At 58.3% G+C, this 21,434-nt stretch overlaps 3 protein-coding genes across 7 annotated transcripts in view; 2 read left to right on the top strand and 1 right to left on the bottom strand.

Moving 5' to 3' along the window:
- Window positions 1-655: 655 nt before the first annotated feature.
- GRINA (glutamate ionotropic receptor NMDA type subunit associated protein 1) lies at window positions 656-3,858 on the bottom strand. Of its 3 annotated transcripts, none has more exons than XM_081116476.1 (8): window positions 3,726-3,858; window positions 2,896-3,151; window positions 2,395-2,782; window positions 2,198-2,310; window positions 1,932-2,132; window positions 1,676-1,804; window positions 1,420-1,563; window positions 656-1,346 (listed from the first exon to the last, which is right to left on the bottom strand). In XM_081116476.1, the coding sequence occupies exons 3-8, from the start codon at window positions 2,756-2,758 to the stop codon at window positions 1,197-1,199; spliced, it is 1,101 nt and encodes a 366-aa protein (XP_080972602.1). In that variant the 5' UTR covers window positions 2,759-2,782; window positions 2,896-3,151; window positions 3,726-3,858; the 3' UTR covers window positions 656-1,196. The 3 variants fall into 3 exon arrangements, with proteins under 3 accessions (XP_080972602.1, XP_080972601.1, XP_080972600.1); XM_081116475.1 differs by having other exon boundaries at window positions 2,896-3,079; XM_081116474.1 differs by lacking the exon at window positions 2,896-3,151.
- PARP10 (poly(ADP-ribose) polymerase family member 10) lies at window positions 2,789-16,905 on the top strand. 3 transcript variants are annotated; one of them, XM_081116471.1, is made up of 12 exons: window positions 2,789-2,955; window positions 6,458-6,498; window positions 6,668-6,849; window positions 6,928-7,182; window positions 7,255-7,491; window positions 7,573-8,198; window positions 8,298-8,519; window positions 8,644-8,725; window positions 8,925-9,545; window positions 9,649-9,782; window positions 15,991-16,165; window positions 16,252-16,905. In XM_081116471.1, the coding sequence occupies exons 3-12, from the start codon at window positions 6,675-6,677 to the stop codon at window positions 16,596-16,598; spliced, it is 2,874 nt and encodes a 957-aa protein (XP_080972597.1). In that variant the 5' UTR covers window positions 2,789-2,955; window positions 6,458-6,498; window positions 6,668-6,674; the 3' UTR covers window positions 16,599-16,905. The 3 variants fall into 3 exon arrangements, with proteins under 3 accessions (XP_080972597.1, XP_080972599.1, XP_080972598.1); XM_081116473.1 differs by having other exon boundaries at window positions 2,884-2,955; window positions 6,458-6,531; XM_081116472.1 differs by lacking the exon at window positions 2,789-2,955 and adding an exon at window positions 3,161-3,391.
- Window positions 16,906-20,936: 4,031 nt separating this feature from the next.
- The window catches only part of PLEC (plectin), a 51,307-nt gene continuing 50,809 nt past the window's right edge, over window positions 20,937-21,434 (top strand). Inside the window, exon 1 of the mRNA XM_081116481.1 lies at window positions 20,937-21,023. Within this exon, the coding sequence (XP_080972607.1) occupies window positions 20,939-21,023 (85 nt within the window). The 5' untranslated portion in view covers window positions 20,937-20,938. The remainder of the gene's footprint in view (window positions 21,024-21,434) is intronic.

Genomic DNA, 21,434 nt, shown 5'->3' with positions numbered 1-21,434 from the left:
AGCAAGCTGGGGCTGAGGGTCCTTGAATGGGTGCGGCCTGGTGAGGCCAACGGAAGGTGCCAGAGGCAGGTCGAAAGGCCGCCTGGCTGAGCCTCAGTCTCTGTCCAGCTCCCTGCTGGGTGCTCTAGTTGGCAGGTTTCTGTGGGGAGGGCGGAGGGGTGTGGAGGCTTTCTTTGGAGCCAGGCCTGGGCGGCACGTTAGGTGCCCAAGGATGGTCTCCCTAGGGGCCTTACAGGGACAGACAGAGTGAGGAGCATGACAGACCTGCCCAGGGTAGGTCAGTGACCTAGGCCACTGCCCCTCGGGCAAGAATGGAAAAGGTCTCACATCTTGCTGTGCAGTTCCCAGGAGTGAGTGGCAGACACAGCCAGGCCACTTACCATCATGTCACCCAGGCACCTCGCTTAACCTCCAGGAGCCTCAGGGTTCCTGTCCATCAGCTGGGAATCCTGGCTTATACCTTAGGACATGGCTGGGAAGATTGCAAGAAGGGAGGCGGAAGCATGGATAGAGGATTAGCTACTGCCATTAATCCCCACTGCAAGCTAACCCCACCATCAATGCCTGGTCCTGCTCCCTTCATCACCCTGGGGAGGCCCAGAGCCCCTCCGCACCTCATGGAAGAAGTGGCACTGAGAAGAGTGACAAGAGCACAGAGAGCAGAGGGTCCTATTTATTGGAATTTTAAAGACAGCAGAATGAGAGGAAGGCATCCTTTTCCCCTGAAATATTCTATCCTCTCTGCCCTCAGGACTCAGCACAGGGATGAGACCCTCACCCCGCAGGTTCCCCAGAGAACAGCACTGCACTCCAGGGTTAGGGTGGGGACAGGAAGGGGATACTTTATGCCAGGCAGGGAGCTGGGACTGGAGGGAAGACGTGCACCCTCACTTCTTGGCTTGATCCCTCTCCCCTAGGACCTGGTGTTGCCCCCTGGGGTGGGCTGGCAGACAGGGCTCATGCAACAGTGAGTGGGAAGGAGGTGGCACAGAAACCCAGCCCTGCTGCCCTTTGGTAGGGCAGGAGGGCTAGAAGGGGCTATGCTGGCCACAGCAGATCCAAAGGGAAATATCTGCAGTGTACACACAGGAGGGTCGGAGAGTGGCTTCCTCTGTCCCAGGCTGTGCCCAGGGAGAGTGGGAAGGTCCAGATGGCACTGCCAAGCCAGCCACGCCACCCACGTGCCGGGGCTTGGGCTACTCCTTGGCGCGGCCAATGATGGTGAGGATGTACAGGAAAATGTTGATGATGTCTGTGTACAGGTTAAGTGCCGCAAACACGTACTCCTCTGGGCTCAGCGACAGCTGCTTGTTCCCCAGCAGCAGCTGGGTATCCACTGCCAGGAACTGGGGTGACAGCATGCAGTGCTGAAGGACCCATCCACCCACCCGTGCCCGCCCCAGGTGGCCCCTCACTCACGCAGGTGAAGAGCAGCGCGCCGAGTGAGGCGTATACAATTTCCAGGATGCGGTTGCGGATGAAGATGCAGAGAACAGCGAAGATGACCAGCACCACCATGCTCACCAGGAGCACACCCATGCATGAAGTGAAGTCGTAGCGGGTCTGTGGGGATCGCACAACAGGCTCTGGGTGCCCGCCCTGCAAGGCCCCAGGCCAGCAACCCCACCTGGGAGCCCTCACACGCATGGAGAAGACCACCACCAGGACCCCTCACCTGCATGGAGAAGATGACCACCGTGAAGCAGACGGTCGTGGTGATGCCCACAGCCATGATGACTGCCTCGGTGTTGTAGAAGCTGGCGATCATGCCCACCATGTAGGACAGGCTGACAGTCAGGATCGACTGTGGAGAGATGAGGCCTTGGGTATGAGGGCTGCTCCAAATACAACCTCCCCCTTCAGTGCAAACAGTGAGAGTGTGGGGTGGGGAGGCTGGGCCCTGGGGGCCAGGGGCTCAGTTTTGGAGTTACCAGCGCAACGAGGTTCCAGGGGTGCTTTCGTCGAAAGTCCCCACAGCAGCTGAGTGCAATGAGGGAGATGAAGAAGACAGCGTAGGAAACGTAGTAGGTCCAGACATTCTCCCGGACGAAGCCCTTCACCTCCCTAACGAACGTGAACACGGCCACAGTGGACAGAGTCACAGACAGCTGCAGGGTCAGCACCAGGAACACCTGAGGAAGGAGCCACTCAGAGCCTGCCCAGTGCCACTGCCCCTCAACCCCAGCCCCAGGCCCACCTTCCGGATGAAAGCCTGGCGGATGCTCTTGTCATCCCAGTTGGTGGCAGGGAAGTCCTGGTTGTCATAGTAGGACGGGGGTCCCTCCTCGTGATAGTTTCCATGCTGAGGTGCTGAGGAGGAGGATGGACTGGGTCAGTGTCACTTGTGGACACCTGGAGCCCCTGCCCTCCCTGAGCCCCTGCCCTGCTACTCACAGCCAGGGTCCTGGGCCAGGAAGGCCTGTGGTTGTCCATAGGGGTTGGGTGGAAAGGGGCTCTGTGGATATGGCCCCTGAGGGTAGCCCCCTGGGGGGTAGGGGCCTTGTGGGTAGCCCCCCTGGGGGTAGGGGCCCTGGGGGTAGCCCCCTTGGGGGTAGGGACCCTGAGGGTAACCTCCTTGGGGGTAGGAACTGGGGCCTTGGGGATACCCTGGCTGGCCATAGGGGGAAGGCTGGAAGGGGGGTTGTGGGTAAGGGGCCCCTGGGTAGGGAGGCATGGGGGGCTGGGGCCCCCCAGGATATCCAGGGTTGGGGGGAGGATAGCTGTCCCCAGACACCAAGAAACTCTTCTCATGAGGCATGGCCTCAGGTTCTGTGGTCTCCCCCTAAAGGAGAGAGAGAGAACAGTCAGCTCTGGGATGACTTGTCCCCAGAATCAGCCTGGGGCTGGCCCCGCCTGCTGCTGGAACCAGGACCACAAGAAGGAGGAATTCATGACCTTTGCCTCCGGGCAGTTGGCAGACCCAAGCAGTGGGGCAGTCGCGTCCAGGGGGATCAGGTAGGGACCGGGTGGGTGGCTGGGCCTGGGGCTTCTAGCTTAGAGGCCACTCTAGGCCAACTCCAAAGGTGGAGGAGGGGACCGAGGAGGAGATGACTGTCAGTTTCGGGATTTTTGGCTCCGGCTGTATTTTAGAAGCAACGGGAAGGGCCTTCTCAGCGATGCTGGGGCCTCCCAGCTCAGCGCCGGCCGGGTCCTGGTGAGGACGTGTGGGGGGTGTCTGGACCGTTCCCAGCGCATCCCTCCTCCTAAGCAGCTTTAAGGGGCCAGAGCCGGCCGGTATTTCTATTCCCGGAAAGCCCCAGGCCGCGGGCGGGCTGCGCGGGCCCTGAGCCCTCGGCGAGGAGGGCCCGCCTGTCCCTCGCCACGGGGACCGCACAGGCCTGAATCCGCTGCCCGCTGCCTGCAGTGGGGTGCGCCAGGAGCAGTTGCGCGGGTGCGTGTGGGAGCTGGAAGCGACCAGAGGGCGCGCGGGAGAACAAAGCGGGCGTGGGCGGCGGAGCGGGGGCGGCCACGGAACGGCTCCGAGGGCGGGGTGGGCCTTCCTGCTGGTCCAGGGGCTTGGGGCCGCGGCTCCGGCCGCCACCGCAGCGCGTCGCACCCGCCCTCCCGCTCCAGGCTGCGGACCCCCGCCCGCCGCCCCCGCCCCGGCCAGAGCCACCGGCGGAGCCCCGGGGCGCCGCTCGGCCGCGCGCGGCCCGCGCGGGGGCGGAGGCTACGGGCCGCGGCTCGGCGACCAGACTCGTTGCTGGGCTTGGGCCGGTACTTACCACTTGCGGGGCGCCTCGGGACCGTGCGTACGGTGTCGGCTGCGCGGCTGCGCGGTCGATGGCCGCTGCGCCCGCGCCCCGCCCGCTCCGCGGCCCGCGAGGCTGAGCCTGCGCCGCCGCTCGGAAGATGCGAAGGGGCGGGGCCGCGCGGCGGAGGGGCGGGGCCGCGCGGCGGAGGGGCGGGGCCGCGCGGCGGAGGGGCGGGGCCGCGCGGCGGAGGGGCGGGGCCGCGCGGCGGAGGGGCGGGGCCGCGCGGCGGAGGGCGGGGCCGCGGCTGCAAATGCGGGATTTCTCCTGGGTGGATTTGACACCGCTTTCCCTTCCCTGCTGGCTCCTTTCCGAGTCCCAGGCCCGAGCCAGTGTCCCACGCTGTCCACCGAGAGGTGGGCTTGCGCGGTGGGGGCTGAAGACCCCTGGAGGCTGAGGTCTGCCTGGCCAATTTGGTTTAGGGAGTTGAGAACTTTATTCCCAAACCTGAGATTACTGAGGCTCCCCAGCACTCTCCATCCTTTCTTGGCCTTAAAACACCACTTTCCCTTTTCATCCAAGGCTATCCCAAATCATGAGGCCTAGTTATTTACCCGCTACATCATCTGTACCAGTCACTGAGAGCGAATTATTCCAGGCCTCATAGGAGACCTTTATCCTCACTGTCTTCATCACACCTTCGCTGCAGGGCTGCAGTTCCTAGCCCTGTTTCGCTGCTAGGGGGCTGAGGCTTAAAGATGCCCCAGGACTGGAGGCTTCACTTCTTCCCTCAGCTCCAGCAGGGCTCCTGAGGAAGTACTGACTGCCACAGCCAGGAACATCCCAGCTGCAGTGTCCTCCACCTGGGGCTAGGGACTTGACTGTGCAATTCTGGCTCTTGCATGGTTGGCCTCTCCCAGGCTCTGCAGTGGTTTGGAAAAGGCTGTCCTGTGCCCACGGTGTGCTGGTTCAATCATTAACAACTGGGTCTAGCAAAGGAAAGCCCTGATTTGCACCTTTTACATTTGCCCGTGTTATAAATACTCCTGCCGTCGCTGATTTCAAGCTACTGCCAGTTTAACAACTGGTTCGTAAAAATTCAACAATCTGGTCATGATAAGAGCTGCTCCAGTGCACCCCTGCCTGGGCAGCATCTTTGCAGAAGGGAGCAGCATAATAGGTAAATTACACAGAATGTTAGGAGGTGGTGAGTTCTCCAGGGAGAGAAAATATATAGAGCAGGCAGGGATGCATTCATGCTTTGTGGAACTAAAAGCTCATATAATTTGAGGAAACAATAAAAAATTACAAATATGAAGTTGAGGTCAGGGCCTTGGAAGTGGCCTGTATAAGGTCCTTAAAGACTTAGCTTCAAGTTAAATATTTTACTAAGAGTGGGGTAAGGGGCAAGGGTGGCCAGGTGGCTCTGTGAGAAAGGCCAGTGCAAGGACATTAAGGTGGGATCAGTCTACTAAGCTGGAGGAAGAGACTGGAGCTGGATGAGCATGGGGAGTGCAGGGGGATGGGGCCACAGAGGGGACTGGGGCTCCATCAGGCTGGGTCTGGCAGACATTTCAAAGGACTTTGGCTTTTACTGTGAGTGACTCTGGCTTTTCCCATAGCCAAACTGTAGCAGCTGTTTGTGCTGCTTTACAAGGCTCACTCTGCTTGCTCTGTTGAGAAGGAACAGTGGAGGTGGGTGGGAGTGGCAGAGGGAGATTGTTAGAAGGTTAGTGTAGTGATCCAGGTGAGAGATGATGGAGACTCAGACCAGGGTGGGGGCAGCCAAGGTGCCAGGTGTGCAGCTGGGTGTGCAGGCTGAGCAGGTCCTCAGTCTCCTCGAGGTGCATCAGGGTGTGGAGGCTGATGGCTGAATGGGAGGTGGGAGGTAGAGCACAGTCATGAGCATACCTCTGAGAGGCTGGAAGCCAATGGAGCATGGGCAGTGGGGGTGAGGCTCTGTGGCAAGAGGGAGTTGGATTCTAAAGGTGAAGCCTGGGTGTGAGCACTACCATGGGCCCTATCTGTGCCTCCATTTCCCCTTCTGTGATAAGGATTTGCTGTAGCAAGACACAGTGCCTGCACCTTCTGGGGTTCGCCATGATGACAGTGGTTACAATGATGATGATGAAAGATGGGAAGGCTGGGCAGGTGCACAGACCACAGAGAGAGACAGGGAAGGGAGTGGAGGAGACAGAGGAAGGCCGCGCTGGGAAGCACTTGTAGGTCAAGGGCGGGAGCTGTTCACCCTCAACACTCACTAAGTGTGAGGCCTGGTCACCTGCGAAGTGTGAAGAGTGAGGACCAGGTTTAGGGAGGTTGCTGGGGAGAGTTGGAAACCAGCCCGAGCCAGGGGCATGCCTGGAGACCCAAGCTGCTCATGTTGTTGGGGAGAGGGACACAGAGGCTTGAGGTCCCTGAGTAGGGGGCGGTGACTGGAGCCTCCTGGTGGATTTAGTAGGGAGGGCGATTGGCCATTTTTGGTTCACAGAGAGAGGCCAATGGGAGTGGAGGACAGCCAGGGGTCACTTCCCCTATCCTGCCAGTCAGTGGGCTGGACTGAGTGGCCATGCCCAGCCAACACCCCCCGGTCGCTGGGGGCTCTTTGCAGACTGCGGAGCTGGGGTGGGGTGGAAGGCTCCGCTGCCGCTGTGGGAGGGCCTGCCAGTGGGCCTGCCAGTAGGAGGCAGCCACCCAGCCCAGCGTTGAAGGCCCCTCCCTTCCTACTTCCCTCAGACAGTTTCACTTTTGTTTTCTGGATCCAGGTCTTCTGCCTGCGGAGCAGGCTTGGGAGTCCTGACTGAAGGTGTGTGCTGGGGTGGTTGAGGAAGCGGGCAGTGTAAGTGCAGGCTGTGGGCCACCCATGATGAAGGGAGGTGCCAGGGAATGTTGTGGGGGAAGGGGGGCTGGTGGGGGTTGGAAGGGGTGGGGTTGGATTGTGGGGAAACTACTCTACTCACTGGTCTCCGCCCCAGGGTTGTGATGGCAGAGGCAGAGGAGGTGGGGGCGGCAGTGGAGCTCAGTGGGCTGCCCCCCAACATCCCAGATGAGCTGCTCACACTCTACTTTGAGAACCACCGACGCTCTGGGGGGGGGCCTGTGCTGAGCTGGCAGAGACTTGGCCATGGAGGCATACTCACTTTTCGGGAGACTGCAGGTGAGGGGGCCGATGGAACGGGCAGCCTGGACACAGTGGGCCACTGGCCCTGACACCCCACCTCACCCCTGCCCACAGACGCAGCAAGGGTCTTAGCCCAGAAGGAGCATGTGCTGCACGGTGCACAGCTGAGCCTGCAGCCAGCCCCACCGCGTGCTCCTGCACGCTTGCTGCTCCAAGGACTGCCCCCTGGCACTGCACCCCAGCGCCTGGAGCAGCACGTCCAGGCCCTGCTGCACTCCATGGGGCACCCAGAGCAGCCCTGCCATGCCCTGGCCAGTCCCCGACCAGACCGGGCCCTGGTCCAGCTGCCTAAGCCCCTCTCTGAGGCAGGTAAGAGGCGGGATGGGCGCAGGTGTGCCTGTTAGGGTAGACGCACTGAGTCAATTTGCACCTTCCCCACAGAAGTCCGCGTGTTGGAGGAGCAGGCTGGGGCCCTGGGCTTGGAGGGGGCCAAGGTATCCCTGACGCGGGTGCCCCAGGCCCGAGCAGTGCGTGTGGTAGGGGGCACTACCCCTGTGGACCCTCTGCTGCTGGAGCTATACCTGGAGAACGAGCGCCGAAGTGGTGGGGGCCCCCTGCTGGACCTGCGCAGCCTGCCAGGGCACCTGGGCACTGTGGTCTCCTTCCAGCAGTGGCAGGGTGAGTGGGGTTGGACAAACCCGGCCCACCTTTTTCATCCCTCAGACCGCTAACGGGCCTCCTCTCCTCTCTTCCTCCAAGCGGCTGAAAGGGTGCTGCAGCAGGACCACCGGCTGCAGGGCTCGGAGCTGAGCCTGGTCCCCCACTATGAATTCCTGGAGCCGGAGGAGCTTGCTTCGGACCCCAGTGGAGGGGACCATTTGTCCGAGTTGGGGCCTGGGGCCCCTGAGCATGCTCTCCTGGAGGCTGGAGAGCCAGTGCGGGCACTGAAGGGTGTAGGGACTGTGACCTTGGGCTCTGAGGAGGCACCAGGCCAATCAGGAGCCTCTCTAAGGACAGATCCCATAGGGTCTCTGGGACAGGCTGGGCCAGTCAGCTCAGGGCCTGTGGGGTCTTTGGGACATGAGGGGCTAGAGAGCATGGGGCTCCTGGAGTCTTCAGGGCAGGCAGAGCTGGTTAGCTCAAGGCCTGTAGAGTCTCCAGGCCTGGTGGGCTCAGTGGAGAATGCCATGGGGTCTCCAGAGCAAGTGGGATCAGGGAGCCTGGGGACTGTGTGGTCACTGGAGCAGGAGGGGCTGGTGGAGATGGTGCTGTCAATGGAACCAGGAGCCATGCGCTTCATACAGCTCTATCATGAGGACCTTCTTGCTGGCTTGGGAGATGTTGCCCTTTTCCCACTCGAAGGATCAGATATGACGGGCTTTCGGGTGAGTGACCTTTGGCCCCCTCTCCCACTGGGACTGCTGTGTACCTTTCTTGTGCCCTACACCTGTAAGCTGCCCCCTCACTGCCTGATGGTCCTTCAGCTCTGCGGAGCCCTGGCCCCATGCCAAGCAGCTGAGGAGTTTCTGCAAAGTCTGCTAGGCAGCATTAGCTGTCACGTGCTGACCCTGAAGCACCCAGGCAGTGCCAGGTTCCTGCTGGGCCCAGAGGGGCAGCACCTTCTTCGGGAGCTGGAGGCTCAATTCCAGTGTATCTTTGGGACAGAGCGCTTGGCCAGGGACACCCTGGACACAGACCCTGCAAAGGTAGAGTTGGAGCCCGTCCCTGTGCCTCCCCTTTCTCACACCTCAGCCTGGTGCCACCTCCACCCTTGCTCAGAGGCCTGGGAGGGGTGTGGGCCCAGTGGACCTTAACTTTCTCTCCTGACAGGTGGACCCCACTGAGGCCCTCCAGGTCCTCCCTTGCCAGTCCCCAGATGGTACAGGCAGTGACCAGGAGAACCTGAGCCTGGGTAGGGCTCTCTGGGGACACCCAGCACATCCTGTGGCCCTTTCGTAACCTCACCCTCCACTGTGCTCTGCACTCCCACCTGTCTTGTGACCCCATACCCCCTAAACCCTCCATCTTCACCTATTCCCTTACTCATCCTATCTTTCAGCCCCACCCTGGCTGGGATTGACCCCTCACCCATTGCCTCTCCCTGTCCGCAGAGGAGGTCCGGGAACTACTGGCCACCCTGGAGGGCCTGGATGGGGAAGACTGGCTGCCACTGGAGCTGGGGGAGGAGGAACCTGAGGAGCAGCCAGAGGAAGAGACTGCACCCAGGGCTGGGGAGGAGCCCATGGCTCCCAGCACTGGGGTACCTGGGCGGCTAGAGGAGGAGGCGGCTCTGCAGCTGGCTCTCCACCGCTCACTAGAGCCGCAAGGCCAGGTGGCTGAGCAGGAGGAGGCTGCTGCACTGCAGCAAGCACTGGCCCTCTCCCTGTTGGAGCCAACCCCACTGGAGGCAGAAGGAACTGGTGGCCAGGCCCAGCTGGTGGTACATGCGGCCTTTGAGCAGGATATAGATGAGCTGGACCGGGCACTAGGGGCTGCCTTGGAGATGCACCTCTGGGAGGAGACAGTGGGGCTTCGGGGTCACATGCTGCCCACAGAGCTGCGTGCCCGCCTGGAGCGGTGCCATGGTGTGAGTATTGCCCTTCACAATGATTGTACTGCCCTCCGTGGCTTCGGGGTCCAGCCCACCCGCGCGGCCCGCCACTTAGCAGCACTGCTGGCTGGTCCCCGGGATCAGAGTTTGACCTTTCTCCTGGAGGCTTCGAGCCCCACCGGTGAGTTTGCACCTGGGACTGGGGGAGGGTGGGGTGGACTAGGCTCTCAGGGACTTACTGGTGCCCCCGGCATGGCCCAGACCCTCTTTCTCCCATGTGTCAGTGCCACGGCAGAGGCTGAAGGGGCCCTTGGGCAGGCTGGAGTGTCTGGCTGAGAATAGCGTGGAGTTCCAGGCAGTGGTGCAGGCCTTCTACAACACCCTGGACACTGTCCACAGCAGGATCCGCATCGTCCGGGTGAGTCTAGGTTTGGTCTCGTCAGCCTCGTGGCCTCCTGGGCTCATGGTGCCGTTTTTGCCTTATAGAGCCTGTGGGCTGTCATTTTTGCATATCAGGGTCAGCTGGCAGGGAGCTGCCCAGTGTCGGGCAGGCTGGAAGCTGTTGGAGGAGGGAGGAGCACGAGCTCCCCAGCACTGCTCCCTGCCCAGAGGGCGTTCACAAAGTCTGGATGGGGGAGACAAGGACATAGAGGTTAGAGGTCCCAGGACCTGACAGACCTGAGCAGATCCCTGCATTGCCAGTTACACCAGGAGCATGAGGTGGTGACGCCATCTCATGGCTGCTGTAAGGGTTACTCATTCCACAGAGAGCACGTCTGTTGTTCTGGGGTCTCTCCTGCCTGTCAAGGGTCCACTCCAGCAAGAAGAGGGCTGGCTGCAGTGCCTCAGCCTCCTCCAGTAGCTTTTATTTTTTAACAGTTCTTTTTTTTAATGTTTAAATTTATTTTTATTGTTTAAAGTATTACAGATGTCCCCCCCCATTGATCCCCTGCACCCCCACCCCTCGAAGGCCTTTGCCACACTATTGTCTTTGTCCATGGGTTATGCATATATGCATATAAGTTGTTAGATTAATCTCTCCACATCCACCCACCCACCCACCTTCCCCCTTCCTTCTGAAATTCCTCAGTCTGTTCCATGCTTCTTTGTCTCTGGATCTATTTTGTTCATTAGATTCCACATATGAGTGAGATAATGTGACACTTGTCTTTCTCTGCCTGGCTTATTTCACTTAGCATAATACTCTCCAGGTCCCACCATGCTGTCTCAAAGGGTAAGGGGTACTTCTTTTTTACAGCTGCATAGTATTCCATGGTATAAATGTCTGAGAAGATGCTTGATATGATTTCAATCTTCTTGAACTTGTAGAGACTTATTCTGTGTCCTAACATGTGGTCTATCTTTGAGAATGTCCCATGTGCACTTGAGGACATGCCTATTCTGCAGCTTTGGAGTGGAATGTTCTGTGAATGTCAATTAAATACATCTGATCTAGTGGGTCATTTAGAGTCACTGTTTCCTTGTTGATTTTTTGTCTGGAAGATCTATCCAGTAGAGTCAGTGGATTGTTAAAGTCCCCTGCTATAAATGTATTGTTGTCAGTCTCTCCCTTAAAGTCCCCCAGAAGATTTTTTTCCAGCCTGTGTGAGTCTTTTGTTCTGAGGTGGGTCTCTTGTAGGCAGCAGATATTTGGGCCTTGTTTTCTTATCCATTCAGCTACCCTATGTCTTTTGATTGTTGCATTTAATCCATTTACATTTAAGGTTATTAATAGGTATTTCTCTATTGCCATTTTAATTCTTCATGTCTATGTTACTTTCTCTATTTCTACTTATTACAGCAGTCCCTTTAACATTTCCTGCAATATGGTTTGTTGGTGATAAATTCCTTTAGCCTTTTTTGTCTGGAAATCTCTTTATTTCACCATCTATTTTGAATGATAGCCTTGCTGGATACAGTAGTCTTGGTTTCAGGTTCTTGCTTTTCATTACCTTGAACACTTCATGCCATTTCCTTCTGGCCTGTAGAGTTTCTGATGAGAGTCAGCTGACAGCCTTATGGGAGCTCCTTTGTAGGTAACAGATTGCTTTTCTCTTGCTGCCTTTAAGATTATTTGTCTTGAATTTTGGGCAGTTTAATTATGATGTCTCTGGGTGTGGCCTCTTTGGGTTCTTCTTGCTTGGCACTCACTGTGCCTCCTGAACTTGTGTGACGTTTTCCTTGACCAGGTTAGGGAAGTTTTCTGCCATTATTTCTTCAAACAGGTTCTCTAATCCTTGCTTACTTTTGGCCTCTTCTGGCACTTCTATGATGCAAATATTGTTACCTTTCATGTTGTCCCACAGCTCCCTTAGAATGTCCTCCTGGTTTTTTTGTGTGTTTTTTTAAAAAATATATCTTTATTGATTTCAGAGAGAAAAGGAGAGGGAGAGAGAGAGATAGAAACATCAATGATGAGAGAGTCATTGATTGGCTGCAGCCTGCAACCTGGGCATGTGCCCTGACTGGGAATCGAACCCTGATCTCCTGGATCCTAGGTCGACACTCAACCACTGAGCCACGCCCGGCTGGGCTGTCCTCTTGTTTTTAAATTGTGTTTTCCTCTTTGCTTCTCTGACTGATTTTTTTCTACCCTGTATTCTAATTTGCTGATCTGATCCTCAGCTTCTTCTAATCTGCTGTTTATTCCTTCCAATGTTTCTTTTATTTCTGCTATGTCATTTTAAATTTCCTGCATAGTTTCCATATCTTTTCTCATGCTGTTGAGCATCCTTACAATCAGTATTCTGAACTCTATATCTGATAGATTGCTTATCTCCATTTCATTAATCTCTTCTTCCAGAGAAATTGTCTTGTTTTTTCATTTGGGGCTTGTTTTTTTGTCTCCCTATTTTGGCTACATGTTTGGGTTTGTTTCTATGTATTAGGTAGATCTGCTAGGACTCCCAGTCTTTTAGATGGTCCCTGGTGCAGGCTAATGTCAGACACTGTTTATGATTGGCCTTGAGAATGCTGTTTGAAGCTTTCCACAATCCACAGTTTGTGGTTCCCTCTGCTGAGGCTGGATGTGCTTGGACAGGACCAAAATGTGCACCAAGGTCTGCTTTTCCAAGCCCTGGGTCCAGAAGTAGATCCTGCAAAAACTCAGAGGCTGATTGCCATCATAGTCTCTTAATGAGCCTCAGGCTGTAGAAACTCCACAGGTGTGGTGAGAGGCTTTCCAACAGGGTGGGGCAATTGCTTCCCCCTCCCAGGCAAAAGCTGCTTGGAAGGTAAATGTCTGCCTGAGAAAGATGTCCTCTGCAGTATGGGGGAATGACTTAGCAGCAGGGTCCAAATGGCTGCCCTTCAAGATCTGTTCCCCCAGCCAGTCCCTCTGGATTTTCCTCACACAGCTCTAGTCCTCTCAGCCCTCCCTCTACCAGAGTCCAAGGTGAGTGGCTGCAGACAAAACTTTGAGCATTGGCCATTTAAGAGGGTGCCTGCATTTCCAGCTGTCTCTTCCTGACAGACAGAAATCCTGCTGCTTTTCACAGCCAGATGTTATGTGGGCAGTTTTCTCAGTTCTGGTGCTCTGGGCTGGGGAGCCCAGCCTGGGGTTTAGGCCCCAGAGTCCTCAGTGGGAACCCCCACAGCTGAGATACCCCTCCAGACCTTTACCTGCTGCCTGTGGGAGCCCAGCCAGCGCACTCCAGCTTCCGCACGTCCTACCAGTCTCTATGTGGTCTCCACTTTAGGTCATTGATTTTGAGGGCTCTCTCCAGCTAGTCTTCAGTTGATTATTAAGGGTGTTTTTTCTATATTTTAGTTGTAATTCCAGTTTGGTTCCGGGAGAGTGTCAATGTAGCTTCCACTCAATCTGCCGCCATCTTGGAATCTCCTCTCCTTGTGTAGTTTTACTTGTTAAATATGGCAACTCTGAGCATGGGCGTGATTCACAAAAGTCTGGGACCAATGAGGAGCCAGAGTGAGACCCCAGGAGCACAGAGAGAAAAGATTGAGGAGGGACTGGGGGGGGGGGGTGCAGGGTAGCAAGGTCTAGGACATCTGCACGGCCAGAAGGAAGGACAGAGGAGGAGGCTCTGCGAGGCTGGTCAGCTGGAAGTGAGTGTGAAGGCAGGGCTTGAGCTGAAGCTGTGGGCTGAGGGATGAAGAGTGACTTGGAGGTGAGGACAGGAACCAGCCGGAAAATGAGCTGGTTATGGAAGGAAGGAAAGGAATGAGAGTAGCTGGAGCAGAGAGCAGGGTTGGGTGCTCATGGATGACAGGGAAGACTCACAGAGGGTGAGAAGGAAGGGACAGTGAGAGCTGGGCTCATTGTGCCAGTCATGCCAGGTGGGTGCTCTTAACTCTTGATGCACAAAGTTGTGGGTGGACCCAGCAGCCTCAGTGACTTGGAGCTGGTCAGAAAGGCAGGACCTCTGGCTTTCCCCAGACTTGGCTCTGTCTGTTGCCACCACTCCACCACCATCCGCTACCAATGCCTCCCTGGAGATGACCACTAAATTTTGGACCAAGTACATTTCCTCCACTTCTGGACCTAGCAGCTGTTCTGCACTTTGAGAGAGGAGGGACACACTGCAGTCACATCCTCGACTCCCCAGCACGTTTTGTCTGTTACGTGCACTTGAACCTTCCAGGCAGCACCTGTGTGACTCTAGAGGGTACACTCAAGTTCCCCCCCACACACACTTAACTTTGGAAACTGTCCCTTGCCTTCCTAGGTGGAAGGAGAAGGGATGGCCCCCCTTCCCCCGCTCTCCAACTCCATCTTCCATCTCATAGTTTGGTTGGTTACGTTATCTTTATTCTGTCCTCAAGGTTGACAAGTGAACTTTGTCTTCTGCTCTGTAACCATCACAAAGCTCCATTCTTGGGCTGTTGGTTGATGGATATATAATGATAATGAAAAAATATTTACCATTGAACCATAGAGTATTCAGAGAAATGAAATCCTCGTAATTAAGACTAGGCTGTAGAAAGAGGGTACTCTAGGGTTCCAGGACCGATGGCTCTTCTTTTTCTCACTTTCTCCATTTTTTCTGTGCTGTGCTTCGCTGCTGGGCTGCTCTTTGTGCTCCCAGTTGCCCTCTTGCATAATTCTTTTTTTCTGTTCAGTAGAAGTATTTCCTTGATTGGATAGTAACCACCTTTTAAAAATTATTATTAATTTCCAGAGAGAGAGAGGAAGGGGGAGAGAGAGAGACATCAATTTGTTGTTCCATTTATTTATTGGTTGATTCCTGTATGTGCCCTGACTGGGAATCGAACCCGCATCCTTGGCGTATTGGGCTGATGCTCTAACCAACTAAGCTACCTGGCCAGGGCCTGGTAGTAAACATATTGAACTTTTAAATTTAGTTTGCCTTTTACAATGAGAGGTAATTTGCAACTATAGTTTGATATTGATGTCAACTATTCTTTTTCAAACAAAAATTGAATGTGTTTATTTAAGACATTTCTGTTAACAAGCACGGCTGGTCTTGCCTGCCTTAATGTGCCCTGATTTTGTCCACCAATAGCAGCTTGGCTGGAAATAGTGTTCAGAATCAAAATATGTCTTCCTCCAGGTCTTTGAAAGACATTTCTTTTTCTTTTCTCTTTAAAAACTTTTGCTCTTGGAAAATTAAAAAAAAATCTCTCTATGGTTTCTTAGCACCCAGTATTGGTGGTGAGAAGCCCAGTGTGAAAATGTGAGACTTTTTTCCATTTGTATGTTGATGTTAGTGTGTGTGTGGACATTTGTAGTATTTCACTTTGAAGGTTGACATTCTCTGGCAGGTAGGTGCCAGGGATGTGTCCTTTCCTACTGTTCCTCTTGTCATCTCATGGGTCCTTTCCACCTGAAGACGCCACCTCAACTCAGAAAAGCTGCCTTGCATTAGCACCTCATGTGCTCCTATCACGTTCTGTCCTCTTGTGGAGTATCTGTTGCACAGACCTACTCCCTCGCCTGTCCTCTCACAGTTTCCATCTCTTTTCTTTAGCTCTGCACTCTGAGTCACTACTTAACTCTATCTCCATGATCTTATTATTTGGGCTACCTGCTAGATTTGGTTCAGCAATTTCATTCTTTAAAATTAAAAAAAATTTTTTTTTCCAATTAATAGTTCCTCAATTCCGTTATTAATGTAAGAACTTGCTAATTTCCATAATATTTCTTTTTCACACTAGCTAGTCTTGTTTTACAGATATAATATTCTTTTGCATCCCCCTGCAGAGACTAGTTAGAATTTCCTTAGAAAGTCTGTGCGGGTCCCTGAAGCGCCTCCATGTCTGACTGTTTGACTGGTCACCTGGTTTTCCCAGCACTGAGAGGTTCAGGGGTATTTTTTGGTATTGGAAGTGAAGTCCTGTGGGGCAGGGTGGGCACCCAACTCAGCTCTTCAATGCAGAGGCATGTCTGTGGGTGCCAAGATCCGGTGAGTGGTTGGGTTTGCCCACCTGCAGGCCTTCCTGGAAGCACTCCAGTGCCACCTGGGACCCCATCCAGGTGGCTTATGTCCACCTAATGTCTACCGCTGGATAAAGCACGAGTGAAGCCAGGTGGTCTCCCCAGACCCCGACCTCCTCCAACACAGGGCTCCTGCTTTCCTGGCTCAGTTCGGTCTCTTTGGCTCAGAAGGCAGGGAGGGTCTCCAAATAACCGTTTCACCGCCTGGTAGGTGGAGCGGGTGCTGCACCCGCTGCTGCAGCAGCAATACGCGCTGCACCGAGCGCGCCTGGAGCCGCGCTGTGAGCAGCACCCCGCCGAGCGCGTCCTGTACCACGGCACGTCGGCGCCCGCCGTCCCGGACATCTGCGCGCACGGCTTCAACCGCAGCTTCTGCGGCCGCAACGGTGAGGCCCGGGTGGAGCCTGGGTCCAGTGGGAGCGTGGGCTCTGCCGCCCCGGGGCGCCCTGACCCCAGCTCATCTCGCCCGCAGGCACACTCTATGGGCAAGGCGTATACTTTGCCAAGCGCGCCTCCCTGTCGGTGCAAGACCGCTACTCGCCCCCCAACGCTGACGGCCACAAGGCAGTGTTCGTGGCACGGGTGCTGACCGGCGACTACGGGCAGGGTCACCGCCAGCTGCGGGCACCCCCTCTGCGGCCCCCGGGCCACGCGCTCCTACGCTATGACAGCGCAGTGGACTGCCCCCGCCAGCCCAACATCTTTGTCATCTTTCACGACACCCAGGCGCTGCCCACCCACCTCATCACGTGCGAGCACATACACACGGCTCCTCCTGGGAACCCCTCTGGGCTCTTGGGCCACTCGCCAGCCACCTAGCCCGAGAGGTCCCTCTCAGCCTGTCTCTGGCCTCCTGCTCCCCAGGCTCCAGCTCCACACAGCCTTGCAGATCTCTCTGCTGCCTGAGCTACCCCTGGGGGCGCCCCTGCCTCCGGCTGCGGTGCGGGATTGGGGGTGCAACGCGGAGGGCTGGGCCCGGGCTCCTCAGGGCCCGGCCCAACCACCAGGGGTCAGCAGAGCCCAGGAGGAGAGCTGACAGCCCGGCCTCCCCGGCCCAGGCCAGACCTGGCCCCAGAGCCACTGTGTTGTTTGAATAAACGTGAAACCGGGCGGAGGGACTTGCTGGAGCGCCTAGTCCGACTTCTGTTGAAAAGCGGGAGGGACCTCGGCGTGGCTAGGGGCAGGGGCCGGGTGGCCCACGGGCAGAGCCTGCTGCTCCTCTGGGGAGGTCCTGCGCACCGGCCGAGGCCGACCCGGCGCGCACCCGAGCGACCCACGTTCTCGGTGTCACGCACCTCCCCCACCAGCGCCTCCCAGCGGCCGTCCCGCCCAGGGTGCGCCGGAAGGCGGCCGAGCTGGGCGACGGGCGCGAGCGGCGGGGCTCTGCCTGGCCGAGCCGCGCTCGTGCTCCATCCCGAGGCTCCGCGTGCTCTCGGCCCCTCGCGCGCCCGGCGCCCGCGTCCCGCCAGGTTCCGTCGGGGCCTGGGCGGGGCTCCGGGCTCGCCCCGCCCGCGCGGTCTCCGCGGCGCTCCGGGTCCGCGCAGTCCGGCTGCGGCGGCCGAGCCGGCGGAGCTGAGCCCCAGGCACGTAAGACCCGGCGGGATGGAGAGGCGCGGCTTGCGGGAGCTTCGGGGCGGGGTGGGGCCCCCGGGCGCCCTGGAAGTAGGGGCTGCGTCGCGGCCCCCCTCGGAGGACACCGCCTCGGCTTTGCGGAGACTGCGGAACTGGTCGGGCGGTGCCGGGGCGTGGACAGGAAAGATTGTTGGGGAGGCTGGGCTGACCCAGGGGCGCCGGACGGGGGCTGGAGCGCTCGCGGCCGGTGGAGGAGCCTGTGGAACGGGGGACGGAGCGGCCCCCAGGCGGGCGCCCCTGCTCCTCCCCATGCCTTAGCCCGAGGCCGCGGCACGGAGCCCCCGTTGTGCCCCCGCGCCGCCTCACCCCTGCCGGAACGGAGCCCCGTTGACCCCTGGCACGCCCGCGCTCTTGGGGCTGGGGAGCCGAGTGTGCACGCGCGGGCGGCGCGAGTGGGCGCGCGCTCAGGGTGGGCGCCGGCGCGGCGCCCCGGCTCCCTCCCAGCCTTGCCGCAGCTTGCTCCCCGGCCCGGCCCACGCCGCTGCGGCTCCAGCTATTTATAGGAGTTCACTGCGGAGACTGATGTGGGACTTTGCGGGGCTGGGGGTGGGGTGTGGCCATGGGGAGTCCTAGAGGCTGAGACAGCTTCGAGGTACAGCGCCATTGTCCAGGGGATGGGTCCAGGGTCATGGGGGGAGGGGCAGCTGTCAATGTTTCCTGATGGCCTGGCTCTCCCGGTGATCAGAAGATTAGAGGAGACCGGTCCAGGTTTGGGGTGGTGGGGGTGGAGGCCAGTGTCTGAGTGATGTGGTGGAGGGTGGGGTCAGTGTCCAAGTGAAGGTAATTACCCCCTCCCCTCCGGTTGATCAGGGTAAAGGGTGAAGGGTAGGGTCAGTGTCCTCTGCTGTGGTGAGCCCGTGGGTGACAGCATAGAGGGGTCAGTGTTTGGGTGACTAAGAGAAGGGAGGGGCAGCAATGGGGGGAGTCAGTGTCCTAGCGACAGACTGGAGGGAGTGAGGTCAATGCTTGGGAGGGGTCACTGTGTGGTGTCTGAGGGATGAGCTGGAGAGGTTGAGGCCAGCTATGGGTGGGGGGAGAGAGTGGGGGGTCAGTATGTGGGTGAGGTGGGACATAGGAGGGGTGTGGATGTCAGTGTCCAGGTGCTAGAGTGGATGGGGTGGGGCCCATGTCTAGATTGAGAAGGAGGCGGGTCAGTGTGCAACCCCCCAGATGTGACACCCTCCTGCTCCCTCTCCAGGAGGCCATGTCGGGTGAGGACCACGATGTTCGGACAGTTGCTGAAGATGGCTCCAACGGAGGCAGTGGCTCACCCAGCCCTGGGGACACACTGCCCTGGAACCTGGGGAAGACGCAGTGGAGCCGGCGAAGCGGAGGTGGCTCTGGGGGCAATGGCAGTGTCTTGGACCCTGCCGAGCGGGCCGTCATCCGAATCGCAGGTAATTTGAAAGGGCCTCATCTTTCCATTTCTAAGTGCTGGCTGATTGACCAAGCAGCTGCTGTGTGCTCTGTGCAGGTGTAGGACTGTAGGGGGAGGTGAGCGACCTGCGGGTTAGAGGGGGCCTCTCCTGTCCTGGTGATTGCACACAGCACAGCGCCCCCTGCTGGCCCCATCCAGTCTGCTGCACAAGGCCGGAGGTTAAGCTTGCTGTGGGGGTGCCATCCCAGGCCTCATGACAGTCCAGTGCCCCAGCGCCCCAATGATACTTCCTTGGACTCCTGGGGCAGAGCTGCCTTCCAGGCCCCCTGGTCTTGGCTGCCACCATGGGGAGCGGTGGAAGCATGGAGGAGGACGGAGGGTCCACAGCCCCAGCCCCTCTCTGAGCCGGGGTCTGGCCTTGCTCTCCAGGACCTGCCGTTCTAGGGAGGAAGATGGGAAAGGACGGGGAGAGGCCTCTGACGGTGCAGGGCTGGCAGTGGACAGCGGCCCCTCTCTTTGGGAAGTGGGTGACCCCGTTCTGGAAATCACCCTAGGATGTGCTGGTCAAGGGAGGAGCCCGTTGAAGGTCTTTAAGCCTGGCTGTGGAGTCCTGACCCCAACCACCACTAGGACCTGGATGATGATGAGGCTTTTGGAGGGCAGGGCTGGGCCCCGAGGAGGCCGAGAGGGTGGCCCAAGGCATGTGGAGAGGCTGGGCAGCCAGCTGCTGAGCAGGATGGTGGTGTGGGCAGTGAGGGACTTTATGGGTAGAAACACAGAGGAGCAGGACAGCAGGACAGGGTGAAGGCTGGATGCTGGCTCCCATCCCCAGGGGAGGGTGTGAATGGGATACATGACCTGACAGGTTTTCATGTGCCACATATGGATTTTAAAAGTGGTCCTTTTTCTCCACATGAAAGTGAATCAGGAATGTCCTAACGCACTCTAGTCTTCCTCAGTGTCACCCCTGCTCCGCAGTGGGCTCCGAGCTCAGCTGCAGCCAGGGCCCAGGGCAGGGCCTTTGTGCATTGCCTGCTGATTTTCTTAGTATTGACTCACAGGTATGCAGCATTTCAGGTTAGAGAGGAATCTGCCAGGGACATTCCAGAAAGGAGGGCATTTGTCAGTGCTGAGAGAAGGGTCTTTGCCAATTTGATGGGTGGAAAAGAATGTTTATTATTTGTACCAAGCATTTTACCTCTTCTGAAAATTCCCAATTTCAGTCCTTTTATAGTACATAAAGTTATTTTTCTGTTTTTTTAAAAAATTGTAATCTCGTTAATTTAAAAAAGAAATGTTTTTGATTTCAGAGAGAGGGAGGGAGAGAGAGAAATAGGAAATCAATGAGAGAGAAAAATGTATTGGCTGCCTCCTGCGGGCCCTGCTGGGGGTGGAGCCCGAACCGAAGCAGGGGTGTGAGCCCTGACTGCGGCCTCCTGCCTCTTGGGATGACGCTCAGCTAACTGGGCCACGTGGCAGGGCTTTGTTTTAAGGGCCCTGGTTCTCTTGGGTTTGTTCTTTTGTGTGTTAATCTTCACACGGGGATATTTTTTCCATTGATTTTTTTCAGAGAGAGTGGAGGAAGGGAGGGAGGAGGGAGAGAGAGAGAAACGTCCATGGGAGAGAGACATCGATTGGTTGCCTCCCGCACGCGGGATCGAACTTGCAGCCCAGGCACGTGCTTTTGCCCGAGAATCCAACCAGCGCCCCTTCGGCGAGCGGGCTGAGGCCCTAACCAGTGCGCTCCCCGGCCAGGGCTCAGGACCCCTTTATGCCGACGGTACCAATTCTAGCTCCAGCGTGGCAGGGGAAGGGCTCTCAGGGGGCCGAGAGGGGGCCGAGGGGGGGGGCGCGCCCCCGCGGCCCGGTGAGGTCGGGAGAAGCTGCGGCGGGAGCGGGAAGCGCAGCGCCCGCCGGCACGTGCACACGGGCGGAGACGCGGAGCCCGGCCGCCCGCCGCCCGCCGCTCCCCGCGCCCCGCCGGCCTGGCCCCGCCCCGCCCCGCCCGTGGGGCATCCTGGGTGCGGGCGGGGCGGGGCGGGGCGGGGGCGGCCCCGGGAGCGGCGCCCGCGGCCGCGGGGACCGAGTGGCAGCCGAGGCCCGAGGCTCCCGCCGCGCCCCGCGCCCGCGCCCGCGCCCCGCCGCCGGCATGGCCGCCTCGCCGCCGCCGGGCCCGCCGCCCGACGAGCAGGACTTCATCCAGGCCTACGAGGAGGTGCGGGAGAGGTACAAAGGTACGGCGCCGCTGGCCCCGCGGGCCCGACGGCCGGCCTCTGACGCCGTGTTCGCGGTGACTGTCGCGTCGCCCGCCCGCCGGCTCGCCCCGCGCCCCTGCCGGGGAGGAGGCCTCGCTCTCCGCGCACCCGCGGCATGCCCTTAATAGGGCATCGGCCGCGCGGCTCGGCAGGGTGGCCGCCCGGCGGCGGCGGGGGCTCCCGGCCGGTGTCCAGAGCCCCAGTCTGTGCTCCACAGACACGTGGGCCGAGGCTGAGCTATCCCCTGCCTCTCAGCGGGTGCCTCCCACATGGGGCAGGGGCGGCTGCGGCCGCCTGGCTGTGGGTTGCATAGCTGTGGCCTCTCCTCACCTCCCAAACTGGCCGGCGCTAGGCAGCCTCCTTCCTTGGCAGGGACCCTCCTTACACCCC

This window comes from Miniopterus schreibersii (genome assembly GCF_964146895.1).
Source record: "Miniopterus schreibersii genome assembly, chromosome: 17".
NCBI lineage: Eukaryota > Metazoa > Chordata > Mammalia > Chiroptera > Miniopteridae > Miniopterus > Miniopterus schreibersii.
The sequence above is the reverse complement of the archived record's forward strand: the minus strand, read 5'-3'. Positions and strand labels throughout refer to the sequence as shown.